Source organism: Acromyrmex echinatior, chromosome 6 (genome assembly GCF_024713525.1).
Source record: "Acromyrmex echinatior isolate Ae372 chromosome 6, ASM2471352v2, whole genome shotgun sequence".
In the NCBI taxonomy this organism is placed as follows: domain Eukaryota; kingdom Metazoa; phylum Arthropoda; class Insecta; order Hymenoptera; family Formicidae; genus Acromyrmex; species Acromyrmex echinatior.
In genome coordinates this window covers 6,589,311-6,609,623 of record NC_141857.1, presented here as the reverse complement: position 1 = coordinate 6,609,623, position 20,313 = coordinate 6,589,311, and the positions used below count along the sequence as shown (strand labels likewise).

Below are 20,313 nucleotides of genomic sequence, written 5' to 3'. Positions count from 1 at the left end.
ACTGACGATGCTCCTTTCCAGATGGTATCTCCTGTCTCCGGTGACTAATACGATACGCGACCATACGCGATTAACGTGGATACTACGGAGAGGAGGAACGTTTCGAACGGCCCGTTTCGTGCAACGCGTGAAATGAGCATTCCTTGAGTCGCAGTAAGTGGCGAGGTGCACGAACGCGCATCCTTTCTTTCTCATTCTCTCGCGCTCTCTTTCTCAGTTTCCCCTCTGCATCGTCGTCTGTCGTGATTGTTTACCGCTGAGAGGCAACGCCGACTTGTCGCCGATCACTCTCTCCTTCAGCTCGAGGATACCCTAGTCGAGTAACACCTTCTCGGTCGACGATATCTAGCTAATCTAGCGACTACGCTCGATCTCCGTGTATTCGTCCGCAAACATTTCTCACACGATCACGCGATTGTTAAGACGGCCTGCCGCTTATTTATATCACTCCCCCTTTTTTTTTCCTGTTCAAAAGCCGTCCAGGACACGGAACTGCCACCGAAAAATGATCTAACTCGTAAGGTGAACGTCACGCGCGCGCCTAACTCCGTTAAGACACATGTAGTAATTGCGAATGACTAATATCCAGCGATTATATGATTGCGTTGGGTAAAAGACGGCACTAAGCTATCACTTAATAAGCTAAACAACTTGAAGATTATTACTGCTGTGAATGCTCTTCTCTCATTAAGCCATGTTGGCCTGTACGTTTCACAATGCATTTCTCCTGTTAAACGTGTCTTTGACATGTCATAAAAACTAGCATTCTATAGATAAAAATAGCAGACAAATAGAAAGGTAGAAGTTTATAAGTTCAGTAAGAAATCATGCGATGGTTGTAAAACCGCTTTTTCTACCGAATGCGAGAGATAATTGTCAACAACCAATAGGAAATAAAGGCTTATAACGATCAAAACTGGATCTTTAATGTTTAAATAATTTTATGTGAATTTATATACTTTATGTGTATATACATGTATATATATATATATATATATATATATGTATATATATACATATATATATACATAAACACATGTATATATATATATATTTATAATCACTTGACTGCGCGACGAGATTTTTTTTTAAAACGCAGCTGAATTACTGTAGTAATATCAATTAAGTTTGATGTTCAATAGACATCTATTAAAAAGATATCTTGATGTGGAAATCTGTAAATAAATTTATTTATTATTAGATAATTGTCAATTAGAGAGCTTTCAAATTATATATACTGTCCATTATATTTGTTGAAAAAATGTGCTTCGAAAATAAGTTAAACTATTATTTGGAGTTGAGTTAAACTTAATTTATAAGTACTGTTTCTTTATAAAATTTTTTCCTTATTTGATAAGTGATAAAAAATAAAAAGACTTAATGTAATTGATGAAATCTGCTTGACTAAATTTTAATCGATTATAAATCAATTTTTATTTTGTACACAATCATTTTCCATCTTCCAATTAATTTTTGTATCAACTACTATTGCAATATACAGATAAGTTTAATCTCTATTATTTCAAAATTTCTAAAAATCATGTCACTTATGGGATAACCTGATAAATTGTTTCATCTGTATGAAGAGTAAATATTAGGTGTTGGAATTAATTCGTAGCGTTTTTTAATGAAAGAATGTTATTTATTTCACATGAGCATTAAAAAATACATTAATGAAAGTACTTCCCATCACTTGTAAAACGCTACGAATTAATTCCAACACCTAATATATAAAAACTTGTAAATTGTATGAAGAATGCAATTTTCTTTTTAATAACAAATTGAATTAATTACACTTAGCATTTCTTTACTTTTAATATGAAACAACTGGATATATATAAATATATGTCCTTGATTTATTTATCTACTTTATCTTATCTGTGTAATGAGATTTCTACAAAAAATTAATTTTTTTTTAAATGAGACTTCTTAATAATAAATTGTATAAAAAGTCTTACCAAAGAGATTAAATTATTATAAAAAAAAGAACACATATATATTTATATATATGTATCATTTTATTATAATTATATCAGTTTTGTATTTATTATTAGCAGACAATCCAAGAAGTGATCAGAGAGAAATAATACAAATCATAAGCTGTGTTAAGAAATTACATTATGACGGAATATAAGCTCGTGGTAGTTGGAGCTGGAGGTGTTGGAAAGTCTGCTTTAACCATCCAACTCATACAGAATCATTTTGTCGACGAGTATGATCCAACGATTGAAGACTCATATCGAAAACAAGTAAGCAAACCAACTTAATTTCTTTCTTGATTTTGTAATAAATTCTAATAATTATTTATTTCACATTGAATTATTGTTCTAATCAATAACGAATATATTTTAATAATATAGGAATCTAGAAGATTTAAAATTACAGCTTATGTTTGTTTTTTTATTTCATTAAATACATCTCAAAATATTGTTAAACAGGTGGTGATCGATGGTGAAACGTGCCTTCTCGATATATTAGACACAGCTGGACAAGAAGAATATAGTGCAATGAGAGATCAGTATATGAGAACAGGAGAAGGATTCTTGTTAGTGTTTGCCGTAAATTCGGCTAAAAGTTTTGAGGTGAGTATGTTAGGTAGAAAGGCAATTTGTTGAGACGATTTTGAAATGACTGCATTACATATTCAACATTACAGGACATTGGTACATATAGGGAACAAATAAAACGAGTAAAAGATGCGGAAGAAGTACCAATGGTCTTAGTGGGAAATAAATGTGATCTTCAACAGTCTTGGGCGGTAAACATGACTCAAGCGAGAGAGGTCGCGCGACAGTATGGTGTGCCATTTGTAGAAACTTCCGCGAAAACGAGAATGGGTGTAGATGATGCATTTTATACTTTGGTAAGTAAACACTTTCTTCTTTCTCTATATCTTTAAAGTATTATATAGTTCAAGTAGCATGATAAAGTACTCATAATATATTTTTATATACCGAAAATTTTTCATAACTACGTTTGAAATAGTTTCGTGACAAGTTTCGAGTGACAAAGTTCCGTCATGCATTTCAGGTCAGAGAAATACGAAAAGATAAAGAACGTACAGGTAAACCACCTGGCAGTAGTGGGCACAAGAAACGTCGATGCTTTATTTTATAAGTCTTTGGATAACACCAATATACTTTTACTCGATTACTACGTAAAAATAGGAGATATGAAAAGCCTTACATTATGTTCACAGCACAAATATTTACAGCTTATCCTATAAAATATTGTAATGAATTGCAAGCACAATTTTTTCTATACATTGAGAGAGAAGAACAAATTACCTAATAGTACGTTTTTACTAATGGGCTTATGTTGCATATAAGAATGTTTACATTTGGCAGCTTGCCATGCAATTCCATTACTGAAGCGTCTTAACCCTTGATTGAATAAAAGAATAGTATTGATTTTTTTAATTACATATATTTAATGTTGGCACAAAAAGACATTGAATTTTATATACATATATATTTTATATATATATATGCTTATAAAATTTCAAAATTACAATTAGTTTGCAAATTTTACTAATATTTGACAAGTGTTGGGCCCTCGTCTTTATAACACGGAAAATTTATAAGACAAATGGATCGAAGTAGCGAAACATAACATGTGGCATGAAATGTGACATATATATATATATATATATATATATATATATATATATATTGCAAGCGTTTATTTTATAGATTTAGTTGATATATGCCATCAATCACATGTTGCACTAATGGATTTTAATTAAACAATATATTAGCAATATATTAGCAAAATAAAATTTTTCAATGAATCGTTGTAATTGTTTATAACTTGTGAATTAAGTTTTATATTATTGCCATTTTGTACCTCAAATAATTGCCAAGTAACTAAAATCATCGTTCTAAAAAGAAGTTCTAAATCACAGAAACGATATTCAAACTTAATTCATTATGTGCTGTGATTAGATATTCTTAAGTACATCAAGCGAGTTAGTTAAGTGTACTGTGATTAAGTCTGCAATTTTTAAATAAGACTTTATTTGGTAGATATATATAGAAGACGCGGGAGAGAGGGGAGTACACGATATAATTGTATTCTCTAAGCAATTTATTTTTTTGGTACAATTTAGAAATAGACATAAATCAGATAATGATTATTGTATAATTATACCAAAATAAAACTGCATGCCAACTAAATTTGAACAGGAGAACATCGCTTTCCTGTATTAACTTTTCATGCTACTAACATATTATTAACCAAAGGCTTAATATTTAACTATACATTTATTATATATAGAGATAGCGAATTTATCATAAGAAGGCTATATTTCTGCTAATATATGTTTATAAATTTATCTTTCTCTACAGTTTATATAAGAATTTATGAAGTGTATCACTTAAAACTATTGTCTCTTCTCTCCTAAATTTTAAGAAGAAGCGTAAGTTAGATACTGTTATTGAGAATTATAAGACAGTAACAACCTTACAGTTCTTTACTGATAATTTGCTAATTCACTACTATAATATAGTATACTATAGTATACGTTCATTACAAATATAATAGATTAAATATGTATATATACGCATATAATAGAATAAATATGTATATATACACATACATGTATTTATTCTATTATACTTTTATAAATATACATATACATATATCACGATTGCGATATACTCATAGTTCAGTAAAATTATTATAAATGACAAACATAGCACGATACTCAAGTTACTTGAGTATTTTTTTCTGACAATAAAATAATTTCGATACAATGAATTTATTCTTCAATCAACGTACAACGTAAATATTGACGGCTAGATTCTATAATATGTTCAAGGAGCAATCAAGGGTTAAATCCTTCATTCAAACAATGCAAACAACTTCCATATTCTCGAATGCGCATACATATAGTATTTTCTAATATTAATGTTTTCAGCTAAAATGAAAATGTGTATGTATGTATAAATATACACAGAATAGATATCATTTTTTTACACAATTCAATTTCGTAATAAAACTTTTTTAAAACTCGTTTGTTATATGCATTCACTTGTCGAATGCTTGCCTATGAGATTGTTATAGCTCATCCATACTATTTACTTTTCTAATAACTATAAAAGTCTTCATATTCATTAATTCCTTTTAACAATAATTCGTCATCGATACGAGCCTTTAGATAGAAATAAATCATTTATAAATAATATCATTCAACAATATTCACCCGCGTTTCAGCTATATTACAATCGAAATTCGTAAATCAAGAAATTTTATGTAAAATTCGATTATATGTCAATTTTTGCCTGTATTTATTGAAATTCTTCAAATGTATTAAGATACATATATAAACTTGTATTTAATATATTTCATCTTATCCAATATATACGATATCAAAATGTTCACGACAAAAGTTATATCTGTTTTTGAAATATACCAATATAAATAATATACAGTTTATATTTTATTGATCTTAATTGCACATCACCTTCGATTTACTTTATTTAGAAATTTAATTAAGTAATATGCTCCAATACTTTCAATGGGGCAATGGGCTTAAAATTACTAAAAGATCAAGATTTCGATTGAAGTTGCATTTATTTTCGAGCACCTAAGTAAATATAAAATTGTTATATGTCTATATAATTCTGTATGTATCTATATCACTGTCATGTTACTGTCGCTATAATATTTATAATAAACTAACTTCTAATTACATATGAAATAGTAAATGTAGGCTTGAGTGTATACAGTAATATATATGGCACGTCAGTCTGTACGTTTAATTACTTAATCGTAATTATTAAATACTACTATATGTTATCCATGCGCGCGCGCGCGCATCAGTTGAATTTTATAAATCATTTTATTGTGTTTGGCATTGTTCACGGCTGATGGCTCTAGCACTACCGTATCATTTCCATATACTTCTGCTTATGTTTGCTTAACATTTCAGTCACCGTTACCAGCTGTTTAATTGTCGGCTGTAAGCAACAAATGTAATTTTTTAAGCATATGCATCCTCGTGCATATCTTCGTGATTATAGATTACAGACATACCTGTGTCTTCGACAGAACTTGGAGTTCCTTCAAATGTGAAACACAGATATGATGCAACGTCGCCAAGTCTCTCGCAGTGTCTGACACACTTTTGGTTCTTGGATCCGTAGCTTCCGATGGTTCTGGTTTTTCAGCAACATTCTGCACATACAACATTGTATAAATTAAATACAATTTTCATATTTATTATATCAATCACCTCCATTTACATTAAACGCATCGCATCAAGAATTGTCCACAAAATCATATGTGGAATATATATATATATATAGAATTAAAATAAATATAAAATAAACTTACAGACAGCTGGTCAAGGAACACTACCATTCGTTCTTTATTTTTAAGAATGAATGGATTTACAACTTCCATGTATGGTTCTTTTCCACCAAATTCGACCAAATTAGCCAAATTTTGTAGACATTTTGCCACCATGACTAATGATCTATAAATAATTTAAATAATTAGTATAGCATATGATAATATTTAAATAAAGATATTTAAAATGATATATAAATTATGATATACATTTGTGTGATTTTAATGCATATATTACTTAATTCATATATTACTTTTTTAAATTTATATTTGGTTTATGTATCGTTATACCTCGCAGCAGATGGAGGTGGTGGTTCAGCTATTAAATTAAACGATCTAGGATTCAATATGGCAGGGCAGAGGAGGCGTAGAAATATAAATCCGCTGACAACCCGAGTTCTGACTAGTCTTTCGTGTGGCCATTTAGCAACGACTGCTCGTTGTAAGCATCCGCAAATGTATCTGAGAGTTCTCGGACAAGCGTCGGGACTTGTGAAGATACTTAATGTAACTTCATCCAATACCTAAAACGAGAAAATATGAATTTTTTTTAATTTTGCTAATCGCATTAATTAACACATAATATTACTAAAGAAATTATATACTTGTAACAAAAATTCTGCATTATTGCACGCATCTTCTGGAGAATCCATTTTTGTTGGATTCAATTCACAACTCTGTTTACTTTCAATTAGTTTCACGATCGTATCACGCAAAGCGGCCTTTAAAAACGAAGTACAAACAGATTTCATATATAAATCCATTAAAGTGGTAGTAAGACTGGCAGCTCTAAATAGAGTTGGTGTTTCATCTTCTTTCTCAACCTAATAAAAATATATTTTATAATTATGATTTTATATATTTAATGATATTTTTTGGTGTATCAAACTATAACTCACTTCAGCTTGATTCAATGATCGTAGGAGATCCGACTCCTTTCTTTCATGCCTACAAAATCAACAATATCAAAATCAAGATCCATTTAGAATTAAATAATATTGTAGGATATAATTATTTGTACCTAAAGATTCTAAGAAGACTATTTGCCAAGGGTACTCTATCTAAATGGCATACGTCTGCTAATGCTTTAACAACATGTAATTCTGGATCTAATAATAATTGCTGAAGAGGGCTATATTCTTCAGGAGGCATAGCTAAATCGTGTCTGTAGCTGTAATACAGATATTTTTATTAATATACAAAAATTTTTACAATAAAATTTATATACAATATAATTGAAATATTCTTATATATACCATATCGCATTATCTCATCTGTGAGCAAATATTTTTAATCTTTACCGTATGCGTAAACGCAATGCGCCCCATTCTCCGATTGGTGTCACTCCTGATAATGGATACCATTCATCCATTTCTTCTCCATTAGTCAAACTTGCCAATTCAACAGTCAGATCAGCGACTTCCGTATCCTTGCTGCGCTTACCTTTGTTATACAGAGTGAGCGAGAAGGACATGACATCCGGTGGAACATCCCTGGTAAGCAAATTAATAAACGGTTAGTAAAGAGATTTTATACATTGAGAAGCTAGTTCATAGCTATATAAGATTCACATACGTACTCTAGAATGAATTCTTCATCCCAGAGTGGATGTAATCCTGTTTTAACCTTTGTGCGAGCAACTTTAACATTATTTAGAGCCACTATAATAAACGGATTCGGAACTAGCTTGTACGGAAGCCTATGTGCGTCTAAGATATGCAAATGCAATGAACGTAATTCACGGAGGCGGGCGACTTTCGGAGCACGGGTAAGTTGTGATACACATAATGGTTTCAAGGCATTAATCCAGTCTAATGCGTTCTCGGAATTCGGGGCAGCCAGATAAGTTATGGTGGCCAAACATGGTAAAGCACGTTCAACTAATTGGAAACAATGAGGCCTATCAAACACACTTTCGTGGACCTAAAAAGACACTTCGGTAACTTATCCCGCGTTCACTCTAAGCTATCATTTTCTTCATTTGCTGATAAGATGACATGGCCGATATGGCATATATATAAATCATGCATGTTATTACAATTATCATTTTGTTACCAAATTTTTATAAAAACCTTAGATTTTGGTGTTAATATGATAATATGACGTTCAATATTTCAGAATGTATTCCTTACCTGGTATAAATAAGCGCAGCTTAAATCAATGAGACCTTTTGGTTTGGTCCTCTTGGGATTGTCGTACAAATAGAGATGTGTGTCGGTAGCATCCACTAATAAGACGAAATATAATGCTTTCCACTTTTTATTTTTCTCAGATTTCTTTTCTAAATATCCCTGCATTTTAATCCCTTTGTTCTTCTTTGCTCCTGATTGCTCTCGACACTCCCTCAAAGTTGCATATATTTTCTCAGCATGTTGAACTTCTCTATTTACTCTGACGCTACCATCAGGTTCAGTTACCATTGCTTGAACCAAAGTATGCCCCTCTACAATTTGTTCCTTTCGGTATCTATGGTACAACAAAGTAAAATAAGAATATCAAAAGTATTATTTTTTGCAAAAAATTAAAATAGTAAAAATGTACCTATTAATTACAGCGTCAAGACATTCAAACGTTCTACCTCCCATAAGATAGCGTACTCCTTTTTTCTCGATTCTGAATCTCTGTATTTGGTTATTTATATGGAAAAAAAGTGAGTAATCTCCCGGACTGTTATCCGATGGTCTGACCTGTGGAATAAAAATATAAACATATTAAGAAAATCAAAGAATTAAGTAAGTGTATATAAATAAAAAAAAAATAGATTTAAAAAATAAAAATAAAGATATACATAATAATATGGTATCATTTAAAATAAATATGAGGAAATTGTTATTTTCTTACTAGGAAACTTCCAGGTCCTGCCTTCACCAACATGTCCACTGCTTCACTTTTAGTGACATTAGGATGAAACCAGGAAAACACTGTATTGGGATCTATGGAATCATCAAGGTCCTCTACTAATTCTCGAAATATTAAACCCTGTTCACCAGTTCTGTGGGCAGTGACCCACAACCATCCATCTCCCATGTCATTGTGCACAAAAAATATATCCCCTTTTTGAAAGCTCAGTTCGTCAGTATCTGGCATTTTAGTATATGGCAGTATCGCGACGATTCGTTTCTTATCATTTACTGGCTCCGGTGGTGGCGTTGGATGTATAAGTCTTTCTCTCTTTAAGAGATCCGAGCAATGAGTATAATACGCCACCAGATCCGAGAGACTGTTAAATTGACGACCGCCTACAATATTTATCAAATTAAGAGCTATATATTTAACAAAAAGTTTTCTTAAAATAATATAAAAAGTTTAATATGTTATTTAATCTGCATATTGTGAATAATCTTTTGCAAGTATGTCAATTGAAAGTTTTATCTCAAAATTTAACATTTTCAGGATAAATGTTACAAATATTAAATTTTTTTGCCGTAATGTAATGTTATATATTAAAATATCTTTTAAAATAACATATAATAATGCACATATATGAGATATTATAAAGATATTACATTACAAGTATATTTAGAAATTCTTAAAATTTCTATCTTTACCAATGTAATAGTCTCCACAGACAGCTGTAATTCGAAAATGATTTATTCCAGTCCTTCCTAAGTAAGATAAAACATAGCTTCCAGGTTTTCTGTCGCTTTCACGAACCAAGTAACTACCCATTTTACTCGCATCCCACAGTCTTTCCTCAGCTGTAAATCTATCTAATCGACCGTGATACCACCTGTAAAAGGTCACATGCTATTTTAATCTCAATTTTTTCTAATCGAGTATCAAGGCTTGTATGCCTTGCATTTACATCCAACCCTATCTCAAAGTATTATACATTTATGAAAAGTTAATAGAAATTATATTCAAGTCTCACTGATTTTCTGGCGGTGCCGTTAACAAAGTTGCATTCGCGCCGTCGGGTTCTTCTGCATCTTGTATGTCATCCGGTATATTTTCGAGAAAGGGATCAAATTCATTTTCTGCATTCAAGGATTCATTTTGACCACCATCCTCACTTCCTGTACTAGGAGATCCACCTTTGCTGCTATGCTCCATCTAAAAGAATAATGAAATGAAACTAACTGGACTTTTAATAATAAGCCATTATCTAAGCCATTATCTTAACCCATAAAAAAATTGATCAATTATAATTGATTATTTTTATCATTTTAATTGTAACTGATAAATTTCTTATGGCTCAAAACATGGCTATTGTAGAAAGCCTATCATTTACTTAACGTTTAATTTTTTTCACAGTACAGAAAATAATACAATCATACTTGTGATATTAACTTTTTTATTAATTAATTTTTGTTTTACTCAATAGGAATCCCTTTTGTTCAATAAATTTTTAATAATCGCTTAGATCAGGACTGAATAGCCTTGTTGATCAATACAATATTAATATTAATTAATTAATTCGAAGAAGTTCTCTCTTTGTTTTTAAGTATGTTTAAGAACAATCATATCCTTAACTTTTTCTTCTTTATCTTCTGTTTTAAATAGTCCTAGACGAAATAACCCATCAGGGTTTTTAAAATTTCAGAAATAGTTTCTTTTAATTGCAATTTCAAAACAAAATAGATATCAATATAGACATAATTTCATACAATACATTTTAGACTCCAACATGCATCACAAACGACTCTAGAGTTCATGCAAGATAAATTAAAATTTATTTTCAAAGAAGAATGGATTCCAAAGTTTCCAGATGCAGTCCCTCGATCAGTGTAATCGAAAAAGGGCATGTTTAAATAAAAAATGATGAATAAATTACCTCGATAGCGCGAAGAATAAAAAAATTAAAATAAAAAATAAAAGTAATCATCATCATGTTTTGTCACTCTCAGTAACTATCAAAGATCTGATTCATTCCGACTTTCGACATCGTTATCGAGCAGTATCGCTGTGAACATAAGTGTTATGTCTCAATATCATATTAGAAAAATGTTAGGAAAATCCAGAATGAAAGTATAGCATACATAAAATTGTTTTTCAAGCGCGTCGTGCGTCCCTAATCGAGGAGAGTCAGGCGATAACACTGGAGACGGGAGAGATAAAGCCCGGTATGCCCCTCGCAGAAATACAGCCGCACAAGAACGTAAACGGGAGCCAAGATATTAAATGAGATGAGTAAGAGAATCGCGCCGCGCCTTTCACCGTTCGTGATCTCTGTTCATCGGGAAAGGGATAATGTCGAGGTACGAATAACGAAGTAGCTATTCCGCTCGTATTGCTTGTAGTACACACGCATACATACCTTGGCATTGTTGGATACGCTGGGTCCGCCGCGCACGAACTCCGCCATCCCGTCGGCAACACTCTCGTGCACGCGACTACAAAGCACCCGGGCCGATCAGTCGAACGGCATGCGTCGTCCCCGCCGCGATGTTCCTCTGCGTCGCGATTGTATTTACAAATACAATTACGAAGGCAGACTCGCATCAGTATAAAATGTATTGACGTTTCCCGGCAGCCATTTTACTATCCGCACGCGCCGACCGTGACGCATGCGCGAGCATGACAAGTCGTCCCGATCAGTCCGGATGGCGGAAAGTGAAACGATAATGGCGCGATGGTAGTTCTTTAATGAACTTTCAGCAATATCCGAGAATATCGATAATATCGAGAATGATGTTATCGACGGAGTTAACTCTAATTTTACTTCGAAGTTACAAAAATTCAAGAATCATAAGTACATGTGCTTACGAATCAAAAATTGTAGAGAATAGATCTGTTCCTTTGGAAAGAAAAGGAAGAAAGATGAATCGGTGCAAAGTTCAGCAAAAAGAACAGGCCTATATTTTACAGTGATTTTTGGAATTTGGACAGTATTTAGTATTTGGACAGTGCGCAGTACATATTGAATGCGTGTTTAATAGACATCTATCGAGCTATATTTTTTGTACTGTTAATTGTGTACAGTAAGTAAAATATGTTTTATAATTCGAAATATTTGCATTTTACTATTACACTCAGATCAAATTAGTATACAACGATGATTTTAATACGCACTAAGTCCAATTAAATTCATATTTAGATATATAATATTTAGATATATAATAAAATTATATAAAAGTTTGCATTAGTATCTAAATAACATTAATATCTAAATAACAAATTGAAAAAAAAGAAATTAAAAAAAATTCTATATTTAGTAAATATTAATTAATCTTATATTTTTTTAGAATTTATATATCGGAAATTTACGGACGAATATTTTAATATTCTATTCCAAAAATATACATGATATAGAAGTGCGTAATATACATAAATTAAACATTCATGCATTCTAGATTAAAATTGTATTTTTGCTTATTCTTAGCTGTTATCTAATAATTAATAAATTATTCGCCTGGAAAAAAACCAGAAATGTACGTAAATTTTAACATCGATAGACTCATGATTATGTAAGTTCTTTCTTACGTGGTTAGATCAATGATAAACTCCTATCAGATTAACAAATATATAGAATTAATCTAAAATAAACCTGTTTTTAATCAAAGTTATATAACATTTATAATGTTTCTCTTTCTTTCTAAATAGATAACTTCTACAATATAAAAAAATAGATAAATTGAAAATATGGACAGATTAAAGGAATAATAAATCAGAGATATAGCTTAAATAAGTATTATAAAGAATTTTTATGCAATCATATTTGCATAAGAATATTTACGTCGAATTTATTTTATTTTTGCACATTCAACTTTGAACTGAGTGATACGAGTGCATTGATAGCAGCATTTACTTACCTTAACATCGTTTCATAAATTCATTCAAATTACTCTACGTGTGCAAGAGGTAATTTTTTCATCATTTTTCTATGTATCTTTCATTTAGACTAGTGATGTTCACCGCGAATTTTTTATAGTTGCCAATTCATGATCAAAAATATAACATTATATTTTCTACTTTATGCAAACAAAATAAACATTGTATAATCTGAAAAAGAATTTATCTATTTTTAAAAATAATGACAATGATCCCTAAAAAAGGTTGTGCATTATTGATTTTTTAAATTAAGAAATATAGTTTTGTTAAATATGAAGCTACAAAAAAATTCACAATAAAATTTATGATTGCAATGTTAATTACAAAATAGAGCTCAAATCTTCAAAAACTATTCTGCAATTATAAATTTTTTTTAAATGTATTGTTTCAGTAAAGAAGATTTTCATTATTCAACAAGACATACATTGTAACAGTAAGCAGCAGAAATGGCAGAAGTAGAACAGTTTACAGATATAAAACTTTCTGTACCTTGGGGTCATGTTGCTGCCAGAACTTATGGCTCTCCCACAGGAAAACCAGTCTTAGCAGTACATGGTCTTCTAGATAATGCAGGAACATTTACTAGATTGATGAAATATTTACCAAAAGATTTATTTTATTATGTATGCATAGATTTACCTGGCCATGGATGGTCATCACATTTTCCATCTTGGATGATGTTAGACATTATGGATTATGCACATGCATTATATTTTGTCTTAGAAGTGCTTCAATGGAAAACATTTATTTATCTAGGACACAGTTTGGGAGCACAAATAGGTGCAATATTCAGTATTTTTCACCCAAACAGAATCGAGAAGTTAATTTCTTTTGATGGGATTCTTATAAATTCTATAAATAACGAAATTACAACTTATTTTAAGAATGCATCTGCATTCTCAATAAAAGTTTGTCATGCAGAAAAATTGTTATCTTTTACTAGAAAAGAAATATTATATGCTCTTAAGACTTTTAGGTTTGGAGTTTTGAATTCTGAAGCTGCTGAGGAGTTGTTCGAGCGTGCAGTTACAGAAGTAAATGGAAAGTATATCTATAACAGAGATATACGATTAAAAAATCATTCTTTATCATTTATGCAGACAAAAGACTATCAGAAGTTTAACAACATGCTTTCAATTCCAATATATCTCTGTGTTTCATCTCACGGTATTATGTGTCCACGTAAAAAATTGATGCTAGTATTGGAAACAATAAGGGTTAAAACCATAATAGAAGTAATTCATATAGATGGAAATCATGACGTTCATAATAATAATCCTGAAAAAGTTGCACCATTTGTGTGTAAAATATTAAATAATGCATTATATTCTAGCAAACTGTAGATAATTGTGTGCATGCATACATGCATACACACAATGCATGCATATGTATCCAGTAGAAAAAGAAATTGTTAATAAACATAAACATAAAGAATATTATAAATATAATTTATAATATCTATATATAATTTATATATATCTATATCTATATCTATATATATATATATATAATATATAGATATATATTATAAATTATATTTATAATATCCTTTGTGTTTATGTTTATTAACAATTTCTTTATATATAAATATACGAGAGCAAATCAATAAGTACTCGTGTTTAAAGACGGGCGTTGCTGATACAAGTTGATATTATTATCATGTACTACTATCTTTCAAATGGCGCCATACAAAATTTCAAAGTGACTCATACGATAATTTTGATTTGAGCAATTCGTAGTGAGCGTATTTGATGTTTTTCGATACAATGAAAAAGCAATATCCATCCGTGATTCGCTTTTTATTTTTGGATTTTATTTTGAAAAAACGTGAAAAGAAATAAAAACGAAGTTGGATGTCATCTATGGGAATCCTTCACCATCTATAACAACCGTCAGATATTGGTTCAACGAATTTAAACGTGATCATTCATCTGTTTTTGATGACGAGCGCCCACGCCATCTGACAAACATGGTTACTGAGGAAATCATTGAAAAGGTCCATATGATTCTCGCTGATAGCCGAACGAAAGTGCATGACATAGCAGAGGCCGTAGGCACACGAAATGGCATTCAATATTTTACATGATAACTTGGGAATGAAAAAGTTGTCGGCCCGATGGATGTCATGATTGTTTATGGTGAACGACAAGCGAATGTGGCTATTGTAATATGTGGTCTATAATGGCCGTTAAACAGCTCAAAACTCACTACTTCGAAATTAATAGTGAAAGATCCTTTGATTTGAGAGTTCTTCCCAAAAGGACTTTCTTTGGAAGATAATAACCAACTTTCTTCTTTTTGTAAATAATTAAATGGATAAAGCAGTAGTATAGCAGTAGTATAGTAGTGGATGAGGCTGCAAGAGTAAGAAATTGATCACAATCGAATGTGAGAAGAATAATCGATTATGATTAGTCAATTTCTTACTCTTACCGTCTCATCCACTATTGCTACTGCTTGTTGTAGACCATATATAATGCATGGTCTAACAGTAAAGTAACAGTAGTTGATTAAGGAGTAGGCGTAGAAATCGACCAATTATAGTTGATTATTTTTCTCATATTCAATTATTCCACTACTGCTACTTGCTGCTACTGCTCATTGTAGATAACGCATAAGAAATGGAAATCACACTCCGCGCCACTGGTGCGCCATTACGTCACTTGCGCTATTCGACGCTACTTTTAAATTCGTGACTATCTCAATGCATTCGTTACTTCATAACGACGATTGTTTATAAAAAGAAAAACGCGCCGTTGACTTTTGTCTCAGATTAAAATGAAAAGATCATTGTATTGATTCGTCATATAATTAATTTATTGAATTAAAACCAGTTTATCCGAAAAAACCTTTGTTCATCTAATTATTTAAAAGAAGAAGAAAACTGGTGATTGCCCTCCGAAGAAAATCCTTCTGGGAAGAACTCTCAAATCAAAGGATCTTTCACTATCAATTTCGAAGCAGTGTTTAGAGCTGTTTAAATGCAATCCGCAGGAGTTTTGCGTCGAGTCATAACCGTTGATGAAACATGAAATGTTCATTCATCACTACCGGAGATCAAAGAACAGTCAACTTCATCTGGCGAATGTACTCCGAAGAAGGTCAAGACGCTACTATCGATCGGAAAGGTGATGGCCACTGTTTTTTAGAATGCACAAGACGTGATCTTCATCGACTATTTGAAGAAGGGAAAAACTATTATGGAAGTACTATGCTGATTTATTGAGCCAATTTGATGTTGAATTGAAGAAAACACGACCCCGTTTGGCGAAAAAAAAGTTCCACCACGATGCACCGGCTCTCCTTCGCTTCACAGCCAAATTAGTCGAATTACACTACGAATTGCTGCTGCATCCGGATTTGGCCCCCTGCGATTTCTTCCTGTTTTTAAATTTGAAAAAATGGCTCAGTGGAAAGAGATTCACGTCGAATGAGGAGGTCATCGCTGAAACAGAGGTCTATTTTGCAGAGTTCAACAAATTGTATAATTGTACAATTTTTTTTATTTTCCAACGTAACTCCATTTTATACTTTTCGAAAGAGTTAAAAAATGGCAGGAACGTTTGGAAAAAGTGTATCCTCCTAAAAGAGGATTACGTTGGAAAATAAAAAAAAATTTTGTGGAAAAACTTCACTTACTCTTCATTACTAACACGGATACTTATTGATTCGCCCTTGTATAAATATCTATATTTCTCGAATATACTTTACATTTCACAATGTATATTAATATATACTTGAATGTTTATTTTTTATTTATAACGTATATGTATAAGGATAGAAGGTATATCAGGTTGTAAAGTTGTCATTTTTAAAAAATAGTTACATGATGTATTACAGAAAACTATTGTATTGTAAAAATTGTATTTTCCATAAGAAATTGTACAAAATTGTAAAGTTTATTCTTGTAAATTTTTATAAATTTACTATTGTAATTTTCACTAAACCTTTCATTTGATGGACTTTAATTTTTACTTCCTTATCTCTCAAAATAATGTCTTTTAATTCATTCTCGAAAACGATTGCAGTATGATTCATAAAAGAATCCTTTTTTGTATCATGTACATGATGTGAACTGAGTTGAATCTTGTACCAACATATTAAGGCATTTGGTAAAATTTTTCCTTTATTTATTTCTCCAAAATTCACGATTGTTTCAGTAGTCTCTGTTTCATTTATTTCTATCAATGTTCGTGCCTCAGACATAATTTCACATGAATATAAACTCGAATTTAAATCAAATATTTGGTTGATCTATAGCAAAATAAACATGGAAATAAAAATCAACGTCTACACTCTAGAATTGAATTATACACATGGACTTACCTTATATTTATTAATGTATTCAGCGATTATGTAATTTGTACTTTTATTTACTTTATTGGCTATATTATCCCGCACATGTAGATCATCTTCGCTGTCTGAACTCTAAAAAGAAAAATATATTCATTTATTTTACTGTCATTTTAGACAAATAAGTTCTGCAAAATTTTATTTTTAATCATTCTTTTTCATAAAATATGTCTTTTATTTAAATATAAATTACATGATTAAATACTGTGTATCGTTGTACCATATCAGTAGAAGTGTTAAATGAAGACGATCTTTGGAGATTTATATTTTGTACATAAACCATATTTGGTAAATCTTCTGAGTATACTAACTGTCCCATAAGAAAAATCTTTTCTGGCAATAATACACCATTTGTTTTAAGCAAGTTCCTAAGATAATAGATGATAACAAATTTTAATATTTCATAATTATATAAAACATATGTAAATATTATATACAATATAATACCTGGAAATTTGATAACAACTATCTTGGTCATCTCTTAATTCACCTTTAATATCAAAATTGTAAACAAATATGGAATCTAGAGAATATGGAATTTCCTCATAACTTGATATCATATGTACTTTGTCTTGCACCTCGCTATCACGAGCTACTTGTTCAATTAGAACACGTAGCATTGGATTGTCAGTTTTATAATATAAAATTTCACTATCTTTACATTCCTTTAAAAGTGTCAACCCGTAAATTGGAAAAGGCGAAGTATCCAAAATATATTTCATTTTTCTATTCTTTTGAGATCTACCAATTTCTGTGAGCAATTTGACATAATTGAAATCATTTAGGAAGGCAATGACTTCTTTTGGCAAATGATACAAAGTTGTACAATTTTCACTATAACGTTCATTATTCGTACTATAAGAACATTTCAGTTTGCTCTTCAAAGTTTCCGCTTTTATCGTCAATACATCACCTTCATGACATACAGTTGGCACCGTTGGGAAAACAGCAAATTGCCAACAAGATTTCCCATCCGAAGAATCCAGTGTGATTTCCTCGTCAAGATGTAACTTGAACCAAGTGATTAAACCATCTATGATACCATCATATCTACATTTTGTTTGTAGCATCTGCTTTATTCCATCTTTACAGAATTCATACAATTCTAGTAGACTATTAAAATTCACATTAAAAAGCAACTGTGGCTCTGTAATGTAATTCATTTGAACTTTCTCCAAGTTTTCTGTATCATAATATTCGTCGTCTGATAGTATAGACACATTATTAAAATTTAAAGGACAGTTCTCTTTTATCTTGTCAAAAACCACTGACGATCTGTATCTAATATATTCACATTCAATAATTGCTGTGTAAACCGTCGCGCCCATAGGTATTACCATACCATTTAAATCTAAAATATTCATGTGTACGTTAATCATAGATGGTATTACAAGCTCTCCAAATAAGCCAGCATCAAATGTTTCAGTCACTATTAATTTTACTCTAGAATTATAGGTAATGGTTTTAATATTAATCAGTGCATAATATTGTAACAAATTAATTAATGCAAATAATTTTTAAAGGGTATATAAGTATATATACTGTATTATACACATGCATATACACACACAAACCTTTCTGAAATATCCATAGGTACTTTAAGATCGAACGACAGTTTTGAGATTAATTTTATGTCAGCTGCATTGTTAGATTCAAATACTTCTTTCGCAATCAGTGTCATTGCTTCAGAGCATTCACATGCATAAACTTTTTTGGCTCCAGCATCTTTTGCGTATAGACTCAAAAGACCTGTACCAGTCCCTACATCCAAAACTGTATCATACCCCTGATTGACTCTCTTACGTATGGCTCGTTCAAAAGCATTGTTTCTCTGCTTGTCATTGAGCATTGTGAAATGCCACCTATCCACTGCCATACTATATGCATTTTGCAAGTTTCGCTCTGCCGGTAGAAAGTTAACATCAACTTTCAAAGCTCTTTTTAAATATTCTATTGCCCTTATGGGATGGTTATTCCTTTAACAAGTATATGCAGCATTCTATGAGTCTTTTTTTTAGATCAGGAATAATAATGAAAAGAATTTATTGTAAAAGTAATTGAAAAATTAGTATATGCATTATATAGTGTATAGATTACCTCAACAAGTGTGCTGCAAAATTATTTAGCATACGAGGATTGTTTGGATAAATATTTAAGGAAAATTTGTAGGAGTTTACAATATCTGAAAATTTGTTATCATTTGCTAACTGCATTCCCCATTCACCTGAAAAGTAAATATTATTATATATTATTATATAAAAATATATGTTTCTCTGATATTTAGATATAAATACAGATTATACAAATGTCTTACACAGAACATCTGTAAACGTTTCTTCAATTTCTGATCTCCTTGCAGACAGTTTTGCAAAGATAATGTAATATGCAAAAGCTTTCCCAACATTTCCAATCCTGTCGTATTCTCTAGCTTTTTGCAGTGACTCCTCCAATATACTATTTACTTCTGCTTGCATTTTTGCATCGATTAAGTTTATTTTTATCTCATTCGCCTTGGTTTTATAATGACATTGACTTTGAAAAATTAGAAATTGATATTATCACGAGACAATGTGATTAAATTTAATTATCAATATTGTATACACATGCACGAGCAAACACGCATACGTCAAATATGAAATTAACCTAACCTAACATTTGTTTGCTCCGTCCATACCGACACTACCGACTGAAAAACAGTCAACTGTCTAAAAATACATCGCAATAAAAAAAAGAGATGGCGCTCAAATTTTTGTTTTGAATTATAAAAAAGACTTGTTTTTTTTAGCTAAACTTTTATACCAGTTCATCTTTCTTCCTTTTCTTTTTAGAAGGAAAGAA

At 31.0% G+C, this 20,313-nt stretch overlaps 4 protein-coding genes across 12 annotated transcripts; 2 read left to right on the top strand and 2 right to left on the bottom strand.

Annotated features, from left to right (window-relative positions):
• The first annotated feature begins 4 nt into the window (after positions 1-4).
• Ras85D (ras-like protein 1) lies at positions 5-5,427 on the top strand. Of its 3 annotated transcripts, XM_087407312.1 has the most exons (6): positions 14-153; positions 218-522; positions 2,058-2,249; positions 2,439-2,582; positions 2,657-2,863; positions 3,031-5,427. In XM_087407312.1, the coding sequence occupies exons 3-6, from the start codon at positions 2,121-2,123 to the stop codon at positions 3,115-3,117; spliced, it is 567 nt and encodes a 188-aa protein (XP_087263438.1). In that variant the 5' UTR covers positions 14-153; positions 218-522; positions 2,058-2,120; the 3' UTR covers positions 3,118-5,427. The 3 variants fall into 3 exon arrangements, with proteins under 3 accessions (XP_011067636.1, XP_087263438.1, XP_011067637.1); XM_011069334.2 differs by lacking the exon at positions 218-522 and having other exon boundaries at positions 5-153; positions 2,055-2,249; XM_011069335.2 differs by lacking the exon at positions 218-522 and having other exon boundaries at positions 24-153.
• A 128-nt stretch (positions 5,428-5,555) lies between these two features.
• vap (RAS p21 protein activator vap) lies at positions 5,556-11,847 on the bottom strand. The gene is made up of 15 exons (XM_011069333.2): positions 11,609-11,847; positions 10,223-10,404; positions 9,900-10,081; positions 9,193-9,590; positions 8,893-9,038; positions 8,484-8,817; positions 7,931-8,274; positions 7,653-7,844; positions 7,373-7,522; positions 7,251-7,299; positions 6,957-7,175; positions 6,643-6,875; positions 6,337-6,478; positions 6,037-6,177; positions 5,556-5,960 (listed from the first exon to the last, which is right to left on the bottom strand). Exons 1-15 carry the CDS (start codon positions 11,654-11,656, stop codon positions 5,883-5,885), a joined length of 2,838 nt encoding a protein of 945 aa, XP_011067635.1. The 5' UTR covers positions 11,657-11,847; the 3' UTR covers positions 5,556-5,882.
• A 143-nt stretch (positions 11,848-11,990) lies between these two features.
• On the top strand, positions 11,991-17,068 carry LOC105154071 (serine hydrolase-like protein). Of its 5 annotated transcripts, none has more exons than XM_087407309.1 (4): positions 11,996-12,272; positions 12,537-12,605; positions 12,895-13,152; positions 13,514-17,068. In XM_087407309.1, exon 4 carries the CDS (start codon positions 13,569-13,571, stop codon positions 14,463-14,465), a length of 897 nt encoding a protein of 298 aa, XP_087263435.1. In that variant the 5' UTR covers positions 11,996-12,272; positions 12,537-12,605; positions 12,895-13,152; positions 13,514-13,568; the 3' UTR covers positions 14,466-17,068. The 5 variants fall into 5 exon arrangements, with proteins under 5 accessions (XP_011067634.1, XP_087263435.1, XP_087263433.1 ...); XM_087407307.1 differs by having other exon boundaries at positions 12,537-12,722; XM_087407308.1 differs by having other exon boundaries at positions 12,537-12,758.
• LOC105154070 (protein arginine N-methyltransferase 9) lies at positions 16,955-20,172 on the bottom strand. 3 transcript variants are annotated; one of them, XM_087407306.1, is made up of 7 exons: positions 19,790-20,172; positions 19,573-19,699; positions 19,050-19,451; positions 17,923-18,918; positions 17,669-17,843; positions 17,449-17,550; positions 16,955-17,376 (listed from the first exon to the last, which is right to left on the bottom strand). In XM_087407306.1, exons 1-7 carry the CDS (start codon positions 19,947-19,949, stop codon positions 17,038-17,040), a joined length of 2,301 nt encoding a protein of 766 aa, XP_087263432.1. In that variant the 5' UTR covers positions 19,950-20,172; the 3' UTR covers positions 16,955-17,037. The 3 variants fall into 3 exon arrangements, with proteins under 3 accessions (XP_087263432.1, XP_011067630.1, XP_011067631.1); XM_011069328.2 differs by having other exon boundaries at positions 17,696-17,843; positions 19,790-20,170; XM_011069329.2 differs by lacking the exon at positions 19,790-20,172 and having other exon boundaries at positions 19,050-19,482.
• Positions 20,173-20,313: the final 141 nt, after the last annotated feature.

What these genes read in the sequence shown, in the direction of transcription:
- Ras85D (XM_011069334.2), top strand. Translation starts at nt 2,121, where the DNA reads ATGACGGAATATAAGCTCGTGGTAGTTGGAGCTGGAGGTGTTGGAAAG. An exon ending in AAGACTCATATCGAAAACAA is followed by an intron (nt 2,250 to 2,438) that starts GTAAGCAAACCA and finishes ATTGTTAAACAG; the next exon opens with GTGGTGATCGATGGTGAAAC. An exon ending in ATTCGGCTAAAAGTTTTGAG is followed by an intron (nt 2,583 to 2,656) that starts GTGAGTATGTTA and finishes TCAACATTACAG; the next exon opens with GACATTGGTACATATAGGGA.
- vap (XM_011069333.2), bottom strand. Translation starts at nt 11,656, where the DNA reads ATGGCGGAGTTCGTGCGCGGCGGACCCAGCGTATCCAACAATGCCAAG. An exon ending in ACGGCACCGCCAGAAAATCA is followed by an intron (nt 10,082 to 10,222) that starts GTGAGACTTGAA and finishes GACCTTTTACAG; the next exon opens with GTGGTATCACGGTCGATTAG. An exon ending in CTTGACGCTGTAATTAATAG is followed by an intron (nt 8,818 to 8,892) that starts GTACATTTTTAC and finishes GTTGTACCATAG; the next exon opens with ATACCGAAAGGAACAAATTG.
- LOC105154071 (XM_011069332.2), top strand. Translation starts at nt 13,569, where the DNA reads ATGGCAGAAGTAGAACAGTTTACAGATATAAAACTTTCTGTACCTTGG.
- LOC105154070 (XM_087407306.1), bottom strand. Translation starts at nt 19,949, where the DNA reads ATGCAAGCAGAAGTAAATAGTATATTGGAGGAGTCACTGCAAAAAGCT. An exon ending in AACGTTTACAGATGTTCTGT is followed by an intron (nt 19,700 to 19,789) that starts GTAAGACATTTG and finishes TTTACTTTTCAG; the next exon opens with GTGAATGGGGAATGCAGTTA. An exon ending in AATACATTAATAAATATAAG is followed by an intron (nt 17,377 to 17,448) that starts GTAAGTCCATGT and finishes ATTTTGCTATAG; the next exon opens with ATCAACCAAATATTTGATTT.